Here is a 23,458-nt window from a genome sequence, read left to right as displayed (position 1 = left end):
TCCTCTAGTAGGAGGGCTCCCATATGGGCCCCTCCCAGAATTGATGAGACTCTGAGGGTGTTCCTGGTAAACTGCTATGTTATTCCCTTAAATAGCATAGGGGAAACCAAAATTAGAATTAATGGGGTTGTTTAATAATGCCAGAAATATTTACTGTTTGTCCCAAACAAAACTTGATAAGATATCTGAAAGGATTTAATAACTTTATAATCAGAAACTTTGCCAAATTGGAAGCTGATATTCAGAGCCTGATAGGATAAAATGAAACTATGTACCCTGAGGGAAAGAAGCAAATTAGAGATAATGTAATTGGATGGGTAAATCAACCTATGATGCCATTTAAATTGGTAATGGTAAACAATGTTTAAACAGATGTTTTTTTTTTAAAGATTGGTACCTGAGCTAACATCTATTGCCAATCTTTTTTATTTTCTTTCTTCTGCTTCTCCCCAAAGCCCCCCAGTACATAGTTGTATATTCTAATTGTAGGTCCCTCTGGTTATGCTATGTGGGACACTGCCTCAGCATGGCCTGATGAGCAGTGCCAGATCCACGCCCAGGATCCGAACCAGTGAAACCCTGGGCCACCAAAGGGGAGCATGCGAACTTAATCACTTGGCCACAGGGCTGGCTGGTAAACAATGTTTCAAATGGTAAACAACCTATGATGTCCTGAGGAATTGAGAGCAACTCTCCTTATCTTGCAAATCTTTGCAAAACTGGAAATGCAATTCTAGAGGGGTTCAGATTCTACCCATTTTCTTTCACCAATCCCAAAACCTCCCCTACTTATTTCAAAAGACTTATAATCTCTCTGAGAACTCTTATCTAGAGGATCCTCAATTCCTAAGACTGAAGGAAAATTTTAACTATCAATTGCCCCAAAACTCCTAGGGGGGAGAAAACCTCTCCGTCCTTTGAAGTTGTAAGTTTTACCATGTCTTTGGAACGTAAACACCCCAGAAGATAATAGCCCACAATCACCTGAGACTAAGATTGGTTATCTTAATCAGTAAAACTAGAAGTTAAAAAAAAAAAGGGAAAAGTGCGTGGGGGACCGGAATTGGCCACCCCAAGATATGTCTCTTTCACATGAGGATTATTTTGGGCTGGTTAGTTTTAAGAACTGCAGACAGGAAAGAAACTCTGAAAAGTAGAACTTACTTACCCTTTGATAAGAGACATTTACATTTGTAAGGGAAATCTCCATCTGTAAAGGTGTCTCCCTCTCTCGTACCAGGAAGAAGAGGGGATGAGCTTATCTCTAGAAACTCTTATCAATGCAGAAGGCAAGGACTTAAATCTGCACAATAACCTTACCCTCCTTTACTGTACATGTGTGATGACCTCCCATAACTGACTCCTCCCACCCCCAACATCCTCCTTTGTCTTTAGCTGAAGATGGTATTTACAGTGGTGGCTTCAGCCATTTTGGTGAGTTCCTCAGTTTGCCTGAGCTTCTCCCATGTATACATGTTATAAAGCTTTGTTTAATTTTCTCCTGTTATTCTGTCTCATGTGAATCTAATTCATTCTCTGGCCAGAAGGACCCAGAGGGGTAGAGGAAATGTCTTCCTCCCCTACAAGTGTTTCATTTAGAATGCAGGCTGCTGGAAGAGCTCTCATGTCCAAAATCTAATTTACAGCCTCTTTGTCTAAGGCAGATAAATCTTAAAAGTCTTCCATACAAATATTAACAACAACAACAAAAAACACTTTTCAGCAGGTAACCTTAACTTGTTCCATCTGCTAGAGACAATTATTTATAAACTAGTGATTTTGCATTGTACCAAATTCACAGGTAAAATTTTAAAATAAAAGCTATAAGATCTCTGTCTGTATCTGTCTATATATATGTATGTACATTATATATGTGTGATATTTCTACCCCTGGATGATATTAACAAAATTAATTTCTAAAAAGAGTTCTATTTAATTGACTTAAAGTAAGCTGTTATATAAATTATTTCTAAATATAATAGAAACTAACTCAAATGTTTTTCAAGTTAACATGACATAAAAGTCTTTCATAAATAAAAGCTTGTTTAAGTTTGTTGGTTTAATTAAAATAAGCATGTCTTATTAACATTAAATATAATGCAGACAGGCAACTTTTATTCTACCTGGGTTATTAGTCAAATAAGCTCATGTTATCTCTGTTATAAAATTTGTCAATGACAACAAAATAATAACTTAAGATGATGACTAACTGCTTTAATCTCATGAAATTTTCATGAATAATTTAAGTACAATTGTTAACAAATGAATTATATAGATGTTAATGAAATAAGAATTTTTAGATGCAATAATTATATTTTATTATATGTTTACTTAAAAATATCTTCCCAAGGGGCTGGCCTCATGGCCTAGTGGTTACGTTTGTTGTGCTCCACTTTGGTGGCCTGGGTTCAGTTCCTGGGCATGGACCTACAGCACTCATCAGCAGCCATGCTGTGGCAGCAACCCACATACAAAATGGAAGAAGATTGGCAGTGGATGTTAGCTCAGGGTGAATCTTTCTCAAGCAAAAAGAGGAAGTTTGGCAACAGATGTTAGCTCAGGGATAATCTTCCTCAAGAGAAAAAAAAACAAAAAATAGCTTCCCTGAATTTTTTTGGTAACTTAAAACTTTAGAGGTTTGCTAAGTTAAGTTAAATAATGGGAAATTCATTGAATATCTAGATCATTCCCAGATAAGATAAAATAATAAAACATTAATTACTGAACAGAGGTTTATCTACTTTTGGCTTCTTATTACAGAGAAACTAAAAGATAAATTTGGGTCTGTTAATAAACATCTTTGTGCTTTACTGAAAGATTGCACTATGAAGAAACATATGTTTCTAGAAATTATAAAATGTATTCATAGATTTACTCATTTAAAGAATATGAGCATAACATACTGTGACAGGAACTAGCCTAATGAGATAGGGCCATCTGCAAGGCCCCTGGCCTAACAAGATTAAGGCCCCCACAAATCAGCAAGCTAGGAGAATGAGATAGAGACCACCAAGATGCACATTCTTTAGCCTTGGGACTTTCCAGGCTTAGGTTGTGCCCTAGCACCCAGGAGTTGACTGAAGGTGACCGCATTACCATAGTAAAAATCACACCCAGGGGTAGAGAACTAGCACGCTAGTCATACACACAATGCATGTGGTGGCATGTCAAACAACAGCGTAAGCCCAAGAAAAACCTCATCTCTACATGCACTCTATGAGGCACTCTACCCCAGCCTTTGCTAATAAAAAGCCCCACAATCCTGCTCCCTCACAAGCAGGCCACCTCCCCCTTTCCTTTCTGCACTGGCTCCCTTGTGCATAAGCTAATAAACTTTTACTTTTCTACTCCCGTTTGTTATCTCTCTTGATTTCTATCCTGGGGGAGAACAAGAACCCAATGTACCAGTAACAATACAGTTCACAATTGCTTACTTTTTAGTTTTCACTTAGTTTCTAAGGATTAAGAATTCTAGGGGCTGGCCCGATGGTGCAGTGGTTAAGTTCACACGTTCCACTTCTCGGTGGCCCGGGGTTCGCCGGTTGGGATTCTGGGTGTGGACATGGCACCACTTGGCAAAAGCCATGCTGTGGTAGGTGTCCCACGTATAAAGTAGAGGAAGATGGGCATGGATATTAGCTCGGGGCCAGTCTTCTTCAGCAAAAAGAGGATTGGCAGTAGTTAGCTCAGGGCTAATCTTCCTCAAAAAGCAAAAAAGTAGAATTCTAATTAATATATGTAATTAAAGCCACTAAAAATAATAAGGGAAAAAAATCTCTGTGTGCAAGAAGAAGAAGATGTATGTTTTTGGTAAGAAAAAGTATTAGGAATGAAGATACATTTTTGTTGAGGAAAAAAAATAATTGTGTCCCAAAATAAAGCTGTTTATTTCTGAATGAAAAAGAGAACAAGGGACAAATGAAAATGGACCTAGAAAGTTATAGAAGGTTTATGGAAAAGGAACTGTGAGAAAAGAAGCTAGCTTTATGTATAGTCAAGCTGGCTAAGATCGGAATGAATTTAATTAAACAAATGAGTTTTTTAAAGATTTTATTTTTTTCCTTTTTCTCCCCAAAGCCGCCCGGTACATAGTTGTATATTCTTTGTTGTGGGTCCTTCTAGTTGTGGCATGTGGGACGCTGCCTCAGCGTGGTCTGACGAGCAGTGCCATGTCCGCGCCCAGGATTCGAACCAACGAAACACTGGGCCGCCTGCAGTGGAGCGCGCGAACTTAACCACTCGGCCACGGGGCCAGCCCCCAATAGATGAGTTTTAATATCAAAGGTAATCTGGTGCCAAATTAGAATTTGGTTTCTTTTTGTTATAAGGGCAAAGCTTTTTGGGCTTTTAGTCCACTCTTCATAAAGATATTATGAAAGGTTTTTCTTTACTTTCAAGTAATCTGCCCAAATGGCAGGAATTTTATGTTTTATCAAAATAACTTTCTGTGCTTTATGTTAAAAACTGAGTCTTTTCTATTAAAAAGAATAAGGTTTTGCAGCTATGTAACCTTCTATATTTGTCTTTGAAATCTTTTTGTCACTTTGGTTAAATAGATAATTAAATACTAAGTTTCATAATGATCTGTGATCCTATTTAGGCAAGTATTTTAAAAACGTTTTTTTTCTTGAGGAACATTAACCCTGAGCTAACATGTGCTGCCAATCCTCCTCATTTTGCTGAGGAAAATTGGCCCTGAGCTAACATCCGTCCTCATCTTCCTCTATTTTATATGTGGGGTGCCTGCCACAGCATGGCTTGATAAGTGGTACATAGGTCTGCACCTGGGATATGAACCAGCGAACCCCAGGCTGCCAAAGGGGAACATGCAAACTTACCTGCTGAGCCACTGGGCTGGCCCCTAAAAACTATTTTTTGATATTTTTGGACAAACTTTCCCAAATCAGATACTAAACAAAGCCTTTTTTGACCTCCAGCTAACTTTGGGATTTTTCAGAGGATTCCTGAAACATCTCAAAAGATTTGTTCTCTCTCCTTATAAAAAGAGAGATATTAGGCTTATTTGATGTGTTATGTGGGAAGCATTGTCAAATAACAAATATCATTAAACCTTTTTTTATAAATGTATGTTATAAGAGTTCCAGAAATTATATGAAATTCCTGGAAGTCTAATATTTCATAGTATAAAATGTCTTTCATCAAAATTGAGTCTAACACTAAAAGAATTGAACCTGAATATCTGAGAAATGCCTTAGCTGATTTTCACATAAAGGCAGTAATGACAGAATCTATAACAATTGGCATGTGTGAATGAAGTCCATTCTGCCTCTGGAAAGAATAATGCCTCATTGCCTGACTTTCGCCAGCCTGATGTCCTTGTAACATGGTAACAGACTGCTCCTAAATCAGAGAAATTAAGAAGGGTAGACAATGGTCGTAAATTGAATGAACAGTCAGGGCTACGGAAAATCCAAGACAGCTGCTTGGCGCTTCCAGGAAAACCCTATTTTTCATTTTTTTGCATTCCTTCATCCACCATAGTGCATTAAGAAAAACTATTTTTGTCCCTAGAGGCCTCAGACCTTCACCCTCTGGGACCATTGAACAGCTGCAGCTATATTTCATTCAACTGACACTTAATATGGGTTATCAACATGTTCCTGTTATTGTATGCATGTTCTCCAGATGGGGTAAAGTTTTTCCTTGCCACAAAGCTGATGCTTTCACAATGGCAAAGAAATTGTTAGAAAATGTATTTCCCCCCTTGGTTATCCCTTCCGTAGCTTCCAGTGATTGAAGCACCCACTTCACTGGGCAAATCATATGAGCCTTAATGACAACCTTGCAAACTTCTTGGAATTATCACTGTCCCTATCACCATCAATCATCGGGCAAAGTCAAGAAAACTAATGAAAAAACTGGATTCAGGTAGGATAAAGTATTAATTACATGCGACTGCATAAACTGAGGAGGTTGTTCTGTTTCATTTTTTCAGATTTAGAGAAATCTTTTCTCTTTTGCAAGATACCTTTGTGAACAAAGAAGAAACATTTGCTTTTTCTCTCTACTTAATCCCTCCAAAATTCAGAAACTCTCACTTATACAAATAATCAGGCCAAGTTTTTAATACAAACAGATTAGTTTTACTGTGACCATATTTGGTTAAAAAAAAAAAAGGGAGGGACAATCATAGAGAGAAGAATTACATTTGCACCTTTGTAGATATTATATTCTAGTCCAGTTAATGTTCTTTGAGGTATTGTTATATCTGTATACTGGACTCAACTGGCTTAAGGTATTGCCTTTGGTCTCGCTGACTGTTTGAAGTACTCCCTTTGGAAAACATAAACTCACTCCACACAAGAGAATCACTGGTAGACCAACGTCTATTGGTATACAACCTTCTGCTGATCCCTTATTGTCTTATGCTAGTATGACCAGCTACTGTAAGTCTCTAATGTCTAATGCTCAAGCCTATCATCAACAGGTTAAAGAAGCTTTCCTGGATTCCAATTTAAAGGATCCTGTTGGTCATAATCTAGATCCTGCTGACTGGGTATTTTGGAAGTGTCATCAGAGGAGGATAGCCCTTGATCCCCATTGGAAAGGACCATAGCAAGTCCTCCTGACCACTGACGCTGCTACAGAACTAGAAGACATTGTACATCTCATGTCCCTTTTGGGTATACCTTTGCGTTTCATTACAGCAGGGAACCATGGGCTTATGACTGTCTAGACAGCTGGTATATAGCAGGACAATGCCTTTTAGGATTCCACAGTATCCACTTCAAGTTTTTATTAAAGAAGAAACCCAACTGCAATATCATAGGTCTAGGTGAGAATTGACGACCCCCTTTTTGCATCCCATCTACTCTCTATTGATTATCATTGCCAAGTGTTTGTCCCTTGGATTGGTGAGGTCCATGACCTGTTTAAACAAAATTTATCCCTAACTGTAGCTAAACTGGCAAATTCTACTGCTCAAGCCCTGGCTCAACAACAACTATCTCTGGATTCTCCAGTGAGGGTTGTATTAGATAACTAAATGGCACTTGATTATCTCTTTGCAGAACAGGGCAGCATCTTTGCCATACCCAACACTTGGGTATGTATCTTGGGTAGATACTTGCTGTATCTGGATCAACTCTTCTGGTGAAGTTGAGTTAGAACTTGGGAAAATTGCACAGGACCTTCCTGATTTCAATGTTTTCAGCTGGCTTCCTTCGGGTATAGGACTTCAAATATTGTTTATGATTATTATTGAAATTTTGCTATGTGTGCTTATATTTAAACTTCTTATGTTACTACTCAGATCTGCTCCAGAACTTCTACAAACGCCAAGATTATGTTCCCTCAGTGTATTGAAATGATAGAGAAGGCTTATTTGCCTGAACCTTCAAGTAACCAGAAGAAATTCTCCGGCAAATAAACTACCTAAGAGTTATTTCCTGACTACCTCCTTGTTGCTCAAATATGGGCAAACCCTTATGATACTGACTCCTTGGAATGACCATTGAAAAAAAGGAAAAAACCTTTTTCTCCCCGATGTGGGACATGACTTTCTGGGACAGGTCCATCCCAAAAATGTGGGACTAAACAAATCTATGGTTGATCAGCAACACTTTCAAAGAAAGATCTTGATCAAAAGGGAAAAATGTGAGATGTGAAACAAAATGGGGTCACTTCTGTGTAAGGGATTTAAAATGGATTTGAGAAGCCATCAAGGAAATGGGTCTTATGCATGTCCTCATCAGGTAGAACATGAACTTCTGAACTGAGTAACGCTGCAAGAAACCTGCAGGTAATTACAGTGATGGACTCTTTCCTCTCTCTAGCTAGCCTTAGCAATCAATTATGCTTCGCCAAGGTTAGCCTTCTGCCACCAACCACAATAGCATTATTTGTAAGGCAAACCTCCCTCTTTTGCCTTTACAAATCCTTGCCTCTTACTCGCTAGCGGGACACTATTTGGGTTGCCACCTACACATATGTACCCCAGTTGCAATTCTTTGATCTCCAAATAAATGCTTCTCTGCCTCTCATTTAGGCTCTTTATTTTTAGGTTAACACATACTGGGAAGTGGTATTAGAGACCACAGTTTGTGTGCTAGCATATCCATTGCTAATGGGTTGGTCATTGTTTCTAGGCTTTGTCAGTGGACAGAGTTAGGAAATCCTTTTTTAAGTAGATAACATATCATGAGTTCATACTTATATCTCCTATTCAAATTCAGCAGTAAAGAGTTATTTCTTAACTTCTCTAATTTTCGATTTCAATTTCTTTTCTCTCACACTGAAAATCTTTGTTACTAAACAATATTAACTTAATTATATACCATTTTATTATTAACCATATGATTACAGAATTCGTCTGTCTTTTGCCATTATTTTTGCCTTATGATATACCACCCTAGGGACATATGGTCAAATTACTGTATTGTAAATAACTTCTCTCTGTGTGGTTAAGCCACTAACTCAATACATACTTATTTATACGTATTTGTTTCCTTTGCTTTAAATTTTAACATTGCTTTATAAATTTTGATTTTATAATTTCGCATGTCACATAGTTTCACAATCCATTCACTCAGAGAAGTCTAGCCCACATTCTTATCCTTCTCAACCTATTCCTTCTTTTCTTTCTCATGGGTAGTCATTTTATAAATTTTTTTTGGATGCTTTTTGGTGAGGAAGAGTGGCCCTGAGCTAAGATCTGTTGCCAATCTTCCTTGGTTTTTTTCTCCCCAAAGCCCCCGTACACAGTTTTAAGTTCCTCTAGTTCTTCTATGTGGTATGCCCCCACAGCACATCTTGATGAGCAGTGTGTAGGTCTGCATCAAGGATCCGAACCAGTGAACTCCAGGCTGCCAAGGTGGAGCGTGCAAACTTAACCACTACAACACCAAGCCGGCCTCTATACATTTTTGGTTTATCTATCCATTTTTTAAATATGTAAGGAAATGTTTTTTTTTTTTTTGAGGAAGATTAGCCCTGAGCTAACATCTGTCAATCCTTCTCTTTTTTTTTTTTTTTTTTTGCTGAGGAAGACGGGCCCTCAGCTAACATCTGTGCCCATCTTCCTCCGCTTTTTTTTATATGTGGGATGCCTACCACAGCATGGCTTGCTGAGTGGTGCCATGTGTGCACCCGGTATCAGAACTGGCGAACCCCCGGGCCACCAAAGTGGAACATGTGAACTCATCTGCTGCACCACCAGGCTGGCCCCGAAAATGTATTTCTTTTTTAGATATAACCTAGCATACTGGACACACTAGTCTGCACCTGGCTTTTTTCCAATAATATATCCTAGTGGTCACTTCATAGCAATATATAGAGATAATCCTTTTTCCTTTTTTACAGCTGCAGAGTACTCTGAAGGGAAGCTGACTATGTCACTCCAAAATATGCCACTTTGGTATACTATTTTGAATTAAATGTACTTGAGAAATAGCCTGTGCAAGGCCACTCTGACCCTTCTTTGTCTCCCTGAAAGCAGCAGCTACCATGTGAAAGTCACCCTCCCTGTACCAGGAAGGTAGAGAGCATGCTTATTATCAGAGCTAGGGAATTTAGGGTGAAGAGGCTGCATAAACAAAACTTGTTACTTCTTAACAATTTACTACCCCAAGCCTAAACCCCTTTGTCTTGTCAATTACTTCACAAATTTATTGTTTCTTGGTATAAAATCTTCTTGCTTTGGTCAGTTTTTTGAGTCTCATATTTTTATGGGGCTCCTGCACTTACAAAATTAAATTTATTTTTCTCTTGTTAATCTGTCTTACGTCAGTTTAATTATTAGACCATGCAAAGAACCTAGAAGGGAAGAAGGGAAAATGTTCCCACCCCTACAACACCATGGGTGGGTGTTTCAGTTTGTTATTTAGGGACTTTTGAGTTGTTTCAGGTCTTGAGCTTTTAATTCTGCTGTTAATAACTTGGTGTATATATCCTTTTATATTTATTGCCAGTGTATCTTTGAGATAAATTCTAGAAGTAGGATTACTGGATCAGAGGGCAAATGCACATGTAACTTTGCTGGGTATTTTCAAATCCCCTTTTCTTAGAGTTAGGCCATGGTGCATGCCCAACAGCAACTATAAGGGTGCCTGTTACCCTGCTGCCTAACAGAGTACATTATCAAACATTTGCCATTTTACTAGGTGAAAGATAGTATCTTAGTGTAGTTTTAATTTGCATCGCTCATAAAATGAATTAAAATGAGCACCTCTTCATGTATTTAAGGGCTGTTTGCTTTTCTTTTTCTGTTAACTCTTTTTTTATACTCTTGCTATTTTTCTTTAGATTTGTTGATCTTTTCCTTTTTTACTTTTAGATGCTCTCTCTGTATTAAAGATATTAACCCTTTTTCTGGATTATGTTGGGAATATTTGTTTCCAGTTTGTCATTTATCTTTATTATTTTTTTTGTCATGTAAAGTTTTATTTTTTAATGTATATGTAGTCACACTACATGAAATTATTACTTCTGGGTTTTGAATCCAGGGTAATAGGCAGGAATATTTTTCCAAGTATAGAGGAATTCACCAATGTGTTCTTCTAGTACTTGCATGGGTTTATTGTTTTTACATTTGAATTTCTTATCCTGTTATTTGGTGTGCAGAACAGGTCCAATTTTGTCTTTTTCCACATGGCTATCCAGTTACACATAAAGTATTTTCACAAAGAAGTAGTTAGCAGTGTCAAGGACTTCTAAGAGATCTGCTAGGTTAAGAATTGAAAACTGTCCGTTTGGTTTAGAAACAAAGAGGTCAATGTGACCTTGCCAGTAGCAGTTTCAATGAAGTAATGGTCAGAAGCAAGACTGCAATGGGTTCAGGAATGAAAGAAGGTGGAAAAGTGGAAAGAACAAGCGTATATAGCTCCCTGTGAGGTCCTAAATTAATAAAGTCTTTTTATTAGTCACCATAAAAAAGATTTAGAATTCTAAGAGACAGATTTCAGGCAAAAATGTTTTCTAGTAAATCCTTGTATCAGTTAGGAACCAACCAGGAAAGCAGAAAGCATTATAAATATTTAAAATGGAAGGAATTTAACCTTTGTGAAACTTAGAAAATGGTACCTTATATGGGTAGACGTGGCTCTGGAGGAGCAGGACTTGGTAAGTGGCGTGCAGGCTGAGTTCAGCTCCTTCTTGCCTCTTGGCTTCTGCCTTTGTGCAGGGTTCAACCTCGAGAACTGTATCTGGTGGCTCTGGCTATCCCCATTTTACACAGAGAGAGATTAAATAACTTGCTCAAGATCACGTGGTTAATAAATGGACAACCAGAGATTACCAATGGTCACTTCTCAGCCAATTGCTAGTGATTTCTTCCTCCCTGTTTGAAAGCTCCGACACTTTAGTCTTTGGAGAATCAGACAAAAAGTGATTCATCCCTGGTCAAAGTTCATGGACAGGATGTGGTCACTGTTTCTCTTGAGGTGAAATACTTCACTCTTTTATACCCAGGATGACTGACAGTGATGATACTGACAAATCACTTTTCTTTTGCTATTTGGGACACAGAGAAGTCAGTTTTCTTTGTTAGGTATAACTAACACCTAGTGGAAATGGAAAGGGCTAGACTATGCTTTCCTAGTGGCTGTTTATTACTAAATTCCATAATTTACTGATGAACCATTGTTTCACAGCAAAGGGCCAAGAGGACCCCCTAGTCTTAGGAAGGATTGTCCAAGATATCCTGTCACAGTATTTGATTTTTTATCCTTCACTCACTTTGAGCTCTCTTTTAAGTACCCTTGTTAAGCGTGCTAAGGGGCACTGAATGTATTATGTCATCTGTGAGGTCTGGTTGATTACAAGCAGGATCAGGAACAACAGTTAAACTCAAACAAGATGGACTCCTAAACCAGAATCTGAATATATTGATTCATAATGGGGACCAAGTAAGGCTTATATGTCTCATCCACTGCATCTCCTTTCTCAGTATCAAAATACTTGGGGGAGTTGCTAAGTGATCATGGAATCAGAACAGGTGCTGATGAAATACCTTTACCTCACAATAGAGAAAGCCCCTCTAGTGACCAGCCCCCAGATGCAGAGTCTTTTCCCTTTGCATCAATGTTTCCCACACTTTAGTCATTTGAACACCACCTTCATGATTTTCCTCATTCCTGTATACGGTTAATAGTTTTTCTGAATAAACTTTTTTTAAACTTAAATATTTACTATAGCCTCATTCTAAGCAAGTATATTTCTGAAATCACAGGTTTGATGTTCTATAGTTTTCTAATACACCTTAAAATAAATATTAAATATAGACACTAAACTAACTATCAAAATGAAAATTGTCCATGAATTGTCTAAAATCAGTGGTATACGTTCCAAGCTTTGGTAAATATTGCCTTAGCCATTATTGGAAAAATAGAGATTTTTGTCTCTTTGAACCCTGCTTGGTGTGTTGAAAACCCCTCTCTGGTGACTTTCTTCCTTAGATGTGTTACTAGAACCATGGTATCTTGGAGACATTATAAACCCGTCCTCCATTTTTTGTTGAGTTCTATGGCTCCAAGCTGCAATATTTAATCTTTTAAATCTTTTGTATGGTTATGTGCATAGGAGGAGATTCTCAAATATTTGTAGTACCTGAGAATGAACATCTACTGTCCCCCATTTGAGGCATTCCAGTTTTGGCTTACTCGTAGATTAAAAGAAATTTTTCACAGCCTTGGCATGGTGCTAGGTACCTTCCACATCAATAAAAAAATCATTGTTTGAATATCTTTATCTGCATTATGTTGGAGAATTTAGCATGTCTTTCTGAAGTGTGAAGAGTTTTAACTACAAACTTTGATTCCAAACTGTGAGACATCTTTGAGGAAAACTCTTGTCCTACCTTATTATATGGGATTTAGAGAATTTGCAAAAACCATATACAAGCTTTCCAGTGAATCTTTTGAGAAAGAGATAAGGTTTTAAATTCCATTAGCCACTGCCATTCTTTTCATTAGACTGTTCCTTGAGAGATGGGCTAATTTTATTTGCAGCACTTAGCATAGTACCTGGCATATAGTAGGTGTTCATTTAAAGCTTATCTAGCAACTGAATGAATTCCTGCCTTTTCTCTATGTTGCAGTGTATTGCCACCACTAATTTAAGATCTGTCAGAGGGAAACAGAATATAGAATATACTGGGCTCACTTTCCTGGGACACACATCAAGGAGCAAGCGTTTACTGAACTGTGTTTGTCCTTTTCCACTGTTTATGTTCAATTTCTGAATTATATTATTTTCATCTATTGTTATCAACCCTTTCCTCAATATTGAACTTCAGTTCTCACCAGAATTCACTTTTTCTTAACCAGGGCTAGTTCTCAAAAATTATATATATTGAATTTTTCATAAAGAACTATTTCATTACAATACCTGAAGGCAACAAAAATCTGTTCTCTCCAAGAGTGAATAGGAGAGAATATTTCACCAAGTGTTTTAAAAAACACGTTCATTTGAGAAAATATTTCCAAGTTTTCCATACTTAAAAAAAAATCTAATTGGTTATCATTCTATCTACATGATTTCTTATATTGCTCTTTTCACTTATTTTCCCATGACATCAAAATTTTTTGAAAGAACAACATTCATTTGGTTGAAATACCTCAGGGTACTCTGTACACAATTTAGAGCATGAGGAGGGGTGTTGGTGGTCCCCCCCAACATCCTCAGTGATTTAAGGTACCAGCCACCTCAAGGGTATGATGTGAAGACTTGGTTTAAAAATGGAAATTATTAAAAATGACAGTTATGTCAAAATATATTACGGTTTGACTTTCGTTAAATAAAATTTTTAAAAAATAATTCACCTTGAAAATAGTCTGACAAAGTTTATTGCTAATAAATCCCGACACATTCTTGGTGGAAGAGACAGAACCAATAACGGTGGTCCTAGAGATAAGAAGCATAAAGTAAGCTGAGCCCATCAAGTGCCTTATCCTCTATACTGGAGCGTCAGACTATGTTGGGAATTACATCCTGAAGGAAATATTCAGGAATTTCTTCAAAGATTCAGAGAACAAAAAATGCCGAAAATGAAAACTACACTGTTAAAGCAGTCCATTGTTATGCTTTTTGGAGGGCTGGGAAAATACTAAGGGATTCCCTCCACTTTTTGTGGGGCAGAACTAGAATATCCGATTGATGCAAGCATTTAAGTACCGAAATGAGCCTCGGTCACACTCCAGTTTGCTCAGTACCCCTAGGGATATAAACAGGTTCACCACAAATCCAAGCCCTGATGAACAACCTACGCCAGCACAACTTCCTTCTTCCCTCTGGATCAGAGGGCATCTTCTTCCCCAAAAGTTAGATCCTTAACTCTCTACAAGAGGCTTTCTTTACACCTTCTGGAGGCGGTGCCAGCCGGACTGAGTCTTAACTCTGCCCTCACCGGGCTGAAGAGGAAAAGCAGCACCTCCATCGGCCTCAGTGACAAGTTGAGGTACCTGGGATTCCCGGATGTGAAGCAAGCGCCTCAGAAACAAAAGAACCAGAGAGGCCAACTGCCAGGGAGCGCGGTAGGTAAAGGGGGAGAGAAAGCTAAAGAGATAGGAGAGAGGGCGTTAGACCTCTTCCCTTTTAAGTTTTTCCTTTGGTAAAAGGGAGGTGGACTTTTTTGGCTTGCAGCGCCAGAATCTATAGCCTCTCCAGATTGAGGACCCCACCCAAGAATCTAGAGACAATGGTCCGCAGCTAGCCTTGTATCCACAGGCCCAACGGGCCACTCGGCGAGGAGCCCACTGACCTACCAGGGCGGCCTCGAACGGAAGCAAGTAGGGAACGAGGGCTGGACGTGAGGGAGGGGTGGGGGGGGCGGGACGATACCGGCCGCCTGAGCGCTGATTGGCTGGTGGCGCTCGTGCGCGTGGTGCTATTTGTTGTTGGAACTGCGCACCTGACGCAGTCAGCGTCCTGCACGTGCAGCCGTTTAAGTGGCGTAGGCTGCCTGCGAAGGCCGGGAGAGCAAGCCGCTGAGGGGTGAGTGGGCTGGCCGCTTTCTTTGGGGCGCCGGCGTCTCCCCCAACCCGCTCAACACGCTGGGTTTCCCCAGAAGCTGGGCTTTGGACTTTGGGCTAAACGAAGAACGGATAGAGTGGGCGGGGGTTTGAAGTCGTTCTTTGGGGCCTTTTGGCTTTCTGCCTGAGATCCGAACGCCCTGTGGACCCCTAAAGTCTGGGCTCGAGGCCTGCAGAGGAGGTGAAGGAGCCTTTGGCCCAGCCCCGGCATGGCTTTTTCCTTGAACAAGGCTGGTTGTAGTACCTTTTGTGTACACGCGCTCCTTGGCGAAATTAGTTGTCCTTTGTTGGAGGGATTTGGGGCTCCTAACCCGTTTTCCCCTTCCCCGCCAGACTTCAAGACCTTGGGCCCGGTCCCCCTCCCCCAAGAAACTGTCAAAAACCCCAAACCGAGCATCTTATCCAACTTTGAGGGGAGAAACCTTGAGTAGTCTCAGAATTTCCCCTCTCTTTAATATCCTAATAAGCCGTTTGGGGACTCTTTGAAGAAGATAAATTCTGTGAACAGATTTTGGGGTAAAGCTTAAGTATCAGTGGGGACATAGCGATTGCTAGAGTGATTAGGTAAGTGGTGCAACTAATTTTTAAAGATAAAAAGGGTGGATATCAATGCTGCCTCTAGGTAAGAAACAAAAGTTAATTCCCCCTTTTGCAAAGACTTTTGGGGAAGATCAGCACCTGGTTGAGTAGGTTCAAGGGGTGTATGTGAAGTGATGGTTTGTGCTTATAAAGATACGGTTCTCATCTAATTAAGGCCAAATGTGCACGTTTGTATTTGTATTAAAATAGGACAGGGAGCCACCATGGGAGATGAAGACTGGGAAGCGGAAATAATCAAACCTCATATGTCTTCCTACGTTCCTGTATTTGAGAAGGTACTAAAATTAAAAGTTTGAAATTACTAAATGCTACAGATTTTATCAAAGTTGAACATTACTGTGGTGGGAAAGTTCTAAATTGTAGTCTGTTTCAGTATGCTCAGCTTATCTCCATGTGACTGTTATTAACTATTTTATGGGGCATGTTAAGCCTCAAATAGATTAAAATAGTCTGAGGTAATTTGATAATTAAAAACTAACATATAGTAGTAGTATTAACTTAATTGGAGTCTCAGTGGCTTAGGACTTATTGTGGGTGAAAGCAGGCTTGTACAGATGTGGTTGAATGTCCCTGAGAGACAGTTGTATAGAAAACTAATATAATTTGGTTCTGGGTGACATTTTGAATTCTTAAAATTAGTTTTATACAGGGAGGGCTCTCAAGATAAATACTTTATGCTGATTCATATGATATTATCAGTTTCATCTTCAAATGTATGAGTCATCAGATTTTTTTCTTTAATGGAATTTGGGGAGTTACACTGAGATTCAGAAGGAGTCATCCTTCAGTAGGTTTTTGGGTTTCAGTTTTGACTTGAAAATTGACTCAAAAAAGAGTTAACAGACTCTACTTAGAAGATACTGTATTTTAAGGGACTGTTTTTGCGTAAGTGTTACCTACTTGAAAATGTTTCCAAAAGTTGATTTTTTTTTCTTTAGAATTTTCCGTTAGTGTTTGTTAGTCAATTCTGACACACACTTTCTGATTTCAAGTGGTGTCTTAGTGGAAGTTATTTCAAACAAAAGTATAAAATATGTAATCCTTTGTCTTAATTGGATTTGATCTGTATGTAAAGTTTACATTAAAATGCCCAAGATGTTAATCTGACTTTATCGTGTTTCTTGTTTTGGAACTTATTTTAGAATTAACGTTTTTTGTATGCTAGCTTTTTATAGTCCTCTTCCCATCATAAAAATATTGTAACAACGTTGGGAAAAGAGGAGAAAAGTCACCTAACAATCTTGCTCACTAGCACAAACACTCCTGTTAAATTTTTGGCAAATTTTCTTCTGTTTTTCCCAAACATATTTTTATATAGAATGTAATGATAGTACTTAATAGTAATTTTTGTTTCCAGCTTTTGCACTCTTCACTAACTATTCCATATTACTATGTAAAAGTACTTTCTTATGGTTACGTAATATTTCATGGAATAGATCTATCATATATAATTGATTTTCTGTTGGTGGGAATTTAAGATGTTAGCTTTTCACTCTATTGTCATGAATATATACAGCTTATTCTTTATTTTAATTTGAGAATATTTTTTTCAAAAATGGAATTACTTGGTCAAACGATATTTTATGGTTCTTTTTTTCCTTGGTTCTCAGTAGATTTGTTGTAATGACTAGGGTGGGAAGGTTTTAGATCAGGTAGAGAGGAAAGCTTCCCTGAGACATGAAGGAGTCTCAACAAGACATCATGTGCAAAGGTCCTGAGGAGGGAGCAAATTTGGGGTATTAAGGGAACAGGAAGAAGTACAACGTATTAGTTTCCTATGGCTGCTGTAACAAATTACCACAAACTGGATGATTTAAAGCAACAGAAATTTATTCTCTCACAGTTCTGGAGGCCAGGAGTTAGGAATCAAGGTGTCAGCAAGGCTGTCCTCCTCTAGGCTTTACGAGAATCCATGCCTCTTCCATCTTCTGGTGGCTATAGGCATTCCTTGGCTCATGGTTGGATCTCTCTGCTCTGTCTTCACATGGCCTCCTCTGTGTGTTGGTGTTAACTCCCTTTGCCTCTCTCTTATAAGGACACTTGTGGTGACATTTAAGGCCCACCCAGATAATCCAGGGTGATCTCCTCCTCTCAAAATCCTTAATTATATCTGCAAGAATTCTTTTTCCAAATAAGATAAGATTTACATGGTTCAGGGATTAGGGCTTGATCTCTTTGGATGGCCATTATTTAGCCTACTATGTCTAGTTTGGCTAAAGCACAGTGAGATAAGACAAGAGTGGTAGAAAATGAAATCCAAGAAGGAAAGGGAAAAGGAGAGGGAGAGAACCCTGGAGATAGTTGTGTACATAGAGTTGATAGGGCTGGATGTGGGTAGTGAAAGAGGAATCAAGGGTGATGGCTAGGTTTTTAATTTAGGCGACTAGATGGATGATGGTGCCATTTACTGATGGGGAATATATAGATAATGAACAAGTTAGGAAGGAAAAAAAAAATCAGGAGTTCTCTGTTTGCTGTGTTCAATTTGAGATGCCTGTGAAAACAAGTAAGGATGCCAGTCAGTGGGTTATATGAATTTGTTGCTTCAGAAGAGGGATCAGGGCTATAGATAGAAATTTGGGTATTATATGTATATTAATGGGATTTAAAGCTGTGAGATTGGATAAGGTCGGATAGAGTAAGACACACTTAAAGGGCTCTGCCATGAGCTCTGGGACACTCTACCTTTAGAGGTCCAGTAGAGGAGGAGCCGGCAAAGGAGACTGAGGAGGGAGTGGCTAGTGGGGCAAGAGGAAACCAGGGGAGTGTGTGTTCCTTAAGACAAGACGAGAATGTTATAAAGAGGAAGGAATAGTCTGTCATTTCAAATGCTACTGAGAGCTCTGGTAGGATAAAACATAAAAGTAGTTATTTTATTATATATTTTCCTTATTTAAAAGCATTTTCAGTGCAGAGGTAAGGATGGAGGCTAGACGAGTGGCTTAAGGGAAGAATGGAATATGAGAAAGTAGAGACAGCAACTGTAGACAAGAGATTTTGTTTTAAAGAGGACAGAGAAGTGGTCCATTTGCTGGAAGGGAATATGAAGTTAATTTATTTTTAAAAGGTAATGGAAGAGGTTAAGAATTTTTTATGATGAAATTCGGTTGAAAGAATTTTTTGATGTCTTATTTCAAAATTTGCCTTGGAATTTGTAAGTTCCATATATATGGGATATTAAATTCCACAGCCTGAAGATTGTCTAATAATAATAGTTTTTCAGTTCTTTAGTGCCAGAGTGTTTCATTACCTTTTATCAGCTTTGTAACACTTACAAAACCAGCCTTTTTTGGGACTCTATTCGCCCAATAACACTTAGGCCACTGGAAAAGAGAAAAAAGTTTCAGGGTTTCACTTTAAGTAGGGAAAACTGGATCACTCTTCTTGTTTATGTTAATGTCTGTGGTAATCATAAGTTGGAACTTTTTACTGTTAGAAGCCCAAGGCATTTCAAGGATACCATTGTCTTTCTGTTCTTAATAACTCAGAAAAATAATCAGATGACTTTTGAGCTTTATAAAAGTAGTTTTTAAATTTAGTGTCTTTTGTGAAAGAAATTTTAGAAAATAAGTGTTACCTGAAATATCTACCTTGATGCACTCCCTCCAGCTTTGGATTTATTTAAAGGAACTTATTTGAAGGAATACTGTGACTGTTTGCAGTAAGTTAAGGTATTGTCTGTAACTTTTAGATCACCTTTCCTTTTTGAATTTTTGAATTCTGATTTTCATTTGAAAACATTTCAGAGCTCTGTTCTGAAAGGTTGCCCCAAGTATAGGAAGCTTATGTGAGAGGACATAAAAGAGTGGATTAATGATGATAAGGACACCTTAGGAGTTAGAAGTGAGAAAAAAGTTAACTCAAGTTGTTGTTAACCCAAGGATACCCTGAGGAATGTTGGAAAGTTCCAAAATTACTTTGAAAGTTATTGATTTTAAAACATAGTTATTTTTCTGAGTCCAACGGTCGTACCATTGCAAATGTAATGTATATGCATTGATGGTGAATACATTTTTTTTTGAGACTAAAGTAGGGAAAACGGGACAGTCAGTATTTGTGAGCATCAAAGACAGTCTTCACCTATTTCTGTGACAAGTTTGATTGAAATTAACCGTGAATATTTGGACTCTATAGCTGACATACACCACTTTATTGGATTTGTAGTGAACCTGCAAGATACATATACAGTCGTGTGCCGCATAATGATGTTTCCATCAACAACGGACCACATATACAACCGTGGTCCCATAAGCGTAGTACCATATAACCTAGGTGTGTAGTAGGCTATCCCATTTAGGTTTGTGTAAGTACACTGCATGTTGTTCCTACAATGACGGAATCGCCTAATGCATTATTTCTCAGAATTTAGCCCTGTCATTAAGCTACACGTGACTGAATAGATACATAGTTTATAGTACATAAGTGAGGTTTTCTTTAGAGTGAGTTCCTTTTTAAAACATGTGGAGACGTTAATTTGTTTCACTTTATATAAACACATTTGAAGTTTAAAAAATAAATTTCTGTAGTACTTTACTGTAGAAACGGTTATGCAATATTCTTCTGTGCTTTGTACGGTATTGATAAGTGTACTGTAAGATACTGAATTCTGTAAATTGTATATTGTCAGACGTTGATTTGTTCATGTATTACTTTGGTCAGATTTTATTTATATAGTGATAGTATTTGATTATACTTTTCAAGTGTGTGAGTAGGCTAAACTTTTATTTTAAGTAAGGTGTCAGCAAACTCTTTTCACAGAAGGCCAGAAAGTAAATATTTTAGACTTTGCAGGCCTTATGGTATCTGTTGCAACTTTGCTGTTTGTAGTGAAAGTAGCCATAGACATACCTAGATGACTTGAGGGTGGCTGTGTTCCAATAAAACTTTATTTACAAAAGCAGGTGGCCCACCAGGTTTGGGTCATGGCTGTAGTTTACTGACCACTGTTTTAAGTGATATATTAATATGCTATGCATACAATGTTAGAGCGAAGATGTTTTGGAATAATTAATAAAGGAACGTCTAGTGACCCAGAAAATCTTACATTCTACAATTGTTTTGAACAAGGCCCAGTTATTAACATTTTTAAATATTTGTGAAATAGATGACACATTCTTATTCAAAGTAGAAAACTAGTCTTTTTTTCCTTCTTACAGGATAGGTATTCTTCTGGAGCAAATGGAGACACTTTTAACAGGACTCCTGCTTCATCATCAGGTAGGTGTTAAGGCAAAAAGGTGAAACCCTTTTTAGGTTAAGGGCTTCATCTAGTGAATGAGGAGCAGACTAGTAGACATCTTGTAGAGAGTGATTTTTAAATTTCCTAGTGAGAATTCATCCTGCTGTGGATATTTTGGGATGGGGGCCACTTCTAGCTAGAGGAGGGGAGAGAGGTGACAGTGTAGTGCTATATAGACTGTATTATTTGATTTAGTGGGTTTGCTGTAAAATCTTTGCCCAATGTGGAAGTTGCATGTTTGGCTTTCAGGCTGCTATGGAATTGTCAGGGTTCCTGACATAAGGGAGTAGGAGATTGGATTGTAAGGCTGTTGAGCAGCTTACAGTTGTGGTGACCTGTCAGGGTAACAGTTATTTAAAACAAACCATCAAGATGATATGAGTTTCTTTGAGATCTGAAAATTAATTTAGGAAGGGTCCTAGGAGGGCAAGAGAAGCAAATCAAGATAAGGGAGCTGCTGTTTTTCCCTGACCACTTGTTTCTGGCTGGGTTGCCTAAATGTTTTATAGAGTTGAAGTAGATGGGAAGATGGGTGGAAGCGGTAGGACCTGGCCTAGGAAGTTAAACTCAGGGTAGTACTCTTTCATTTTCTTGAAGTCCGAAGTAGGCTGAAATGCTATTTCTACTATATTTTTTTCAATTATTTTTATTGTGGTAAAATACATGTAACATAAAATTTACGCTTTTAATGATTTTTAAGTGGTATTCGCTACCATTCACCTCCAGAACTTTTTCATCTTCCCAAACTGAACGTTAATACCCATTAAACAGTAACTACCTGTTTCCTTCTCTCTCCAGCTCCTGGCAACCACCATTCTACTTTCTATGAATTTGAGTTACTATGAATTTATCATGAGTCTCTACGAATTTGAGTAACTACTACTTTTAAGTCTTTAGTGTGAGAGAAAGGGCCTGGTGGCACCAGGTAGTTTCATCATTTCTGTCAGCAAAAATTAGTGGATGAGGTAAAACATTTTATAGTCAAGGGAGCTGCTGGCTCACTGAGGCCTGTATTAAAGTGCAAAAACCTGTGGAAAGGTAATTGCTAGAATGGGAAGGAGAGTTTGAAAGAGTTCATCAGGTTAAAGCAAATTTAATTCCCGTGTTTACCTTAAGTTCGAAGTAATTATGTTGATAGAAGTTAAGTTTAGAAAACTTTTGCTTTTCCTGTTGTCAAGGTGGATTTGTCTTTCTTGAACATTTAAATGCAGTGGTTTAATATAGAATATTCAGATTCTCCAAAGTTCATGAAATTGCTACCTGCTGAAACCCCAGCAAAAGGCTGATTTTGCTTCTACCATGTGAACCTCATGCATGCCTGTGTACTTGAAATATTCGAAAAAGACAAATGGGTAAAGGTAATCTGTACTTCTTAATATGTCTGTTTGTGTAGATCATTGTGTAATCAGGGGAGACCTTGTTCTTTGAGGTGTCAAAAACCAATTTTTGTAAAGGAATGCAAGTTTAGGTTTATAGTATATTAAAGCATAACATTGTTTTGTGGTGAAATCTTCAAGAAGCTAGATTGAAATAACCACCAACTAAAAGCTAGGACTTTTCTTAGCACTAGATCTCTTAAGGCAAAGGCTAATGAGGTGAAATCAGGTAATGAAAAATACAAGATTGCCTGCTTGTCTTCTTCTGGATAGTAAGTACTTTCGTAGCTCTTTTTTGATTAAAAATTTTTTTTCATGAAAATTTTCTTGTTACAGAAATATATACAAGGCTAATGAATGTATACTAAGCCAATACCTGAATTTGCTTATTGTGGAAAAAATCCTTAAATACAGAAGTAAAATGAAAGAAAGAAAATGATCTGAAATCTTGGCTCCAGATTTAGCCACCATTGGCACTCTGTTGACTCTGATTTTTTCAGGTCGCTGTATATATTCCCACATATGTAATTATATTCCACTGGCATATTTTATATATATATATATATATATTCCTTTCTATCATAATTACCTGTCCTGCTTTTCCTTTGCATACCTGCCCTTATCTTTCATACCCTTTTCATGATCTTAAAATTGTATTTAGATATGTTTATTTTCGTTGTTTATTTCACAAAGATGGAATCCTGTTATACTGCATCTTGCTTTTACTTAATGTTAGTCATGGAAACCCTTCTAAGTCAACTGATATAATCTAATGCTTTCCAAAAATCAGTGAAAAAAATTCACATTACCTGGGTTTACAATGTCAAATACTAGTAACTTCACAGCTTATAACTGAAAATATTTAGTCCGCTTTCTTACTCATCATTTGGCTTTCTAGTATGGAACATGAATATTTAGCTCCTCCTTTTCCCTCTGTACACCCTACTACACTTCTTCCCTTCCCACTCTCCTAATACTTATCACATTTTTTGCTTAAAAGTGTATATTCAGTTTTTATATCATCATGGCTGTGTATATATCATTCACATTTGAGCCATGCAGTATATTATGGTTACATTTCCTTTATTATTCAACTCCTGTTTTGTTTCTACTAGAGTTAATCATTACCTTGTTTTATTTACTTTATCTTCTGTGTTTCTATTGCCAGTTCACTCCCAAACCCTCTATCAGAAGCACGGATATACATTCCTATCTATATTTTAGTTTATAATACATCTTTCTAACCACAAATATCC

The 23,458-nt window shown here is 37.9% G+C and overlaps 2 protein-coding genes across 15 annotated transcripts in view; one reads left to right on the top strand and one right to left on the bottom strand.

The window, feature by feature from the left end:
* SLC38A9 (solute carrier family 38 member 9) overlaps positions 1-11,903 on the bottom strand; it is a 124,264-nt gene extending 112,361 nt beyond the window's left edge. For both annotated transcript variants that reach the window (XR_011530576.1, XM_070587576.1), the window contains exon 1: positions 11,041-11,903. The gene's annotated coding sequence lies outside the window, so the exon portion shown is untranslated. The remainder of the gene's footprint in view (positions 1-11,040) is intronic.
* Positions 11,904-14,480: 2,577 nt separating this feature from the next.
* The window catches only part of DDX4 (DEAD-box helicase 4), a 75,490-nt gene continuing 66,512 nt past the window's right edge, over positions 14,481-23,458 (top strand). For 6 of the 13 annotated variants that reach the window (XM_070587573.1, XM_070587574.1, XM_070587572.1 and 3 more), the window contains exons 1-3: positions 14,820-14,949; positions 15,777-15,862; positions 20,744-20,804. In XM_070587573.1, the coding sequence (XP_070443674.1) occupies positions 15,791-15,862; positions 20,744-20,804 (133 nt within the window). In that variant the 5' untranslated portion in view covers positions 14,820-14,949; positions 15,777-15,790. Of the gene's footprint in view, positions 15,169-15,776; positions 15,863-20,743; positions 20,805-23,458 lie in introns of all 13 variants that reach the window. The other 7 variants (XM_070587568.1, XM_008534131.2, XM_008534134.2 and 4 more) reach the window with 6 other exon arrangements.

The sequence above is a fragment of the Equus przewalskii genome, chromosome 20, assembly GCF_037783145.1.
Source record: "Equus przewalskii isolate Varuska chromosome 20, EquPr2, whole genome shotgun sequence".
Taxonomy (NCBI): Eukaryota; Metazoa; Chordata; class Mammalia; order Perissodactyla; family Equidae; genus Equus; species Equus przewalskii.
Note: the sequence above shows the minus strand (reverse complement) of the source record. Positions and strands in the feature narration are given on the sequence as shown.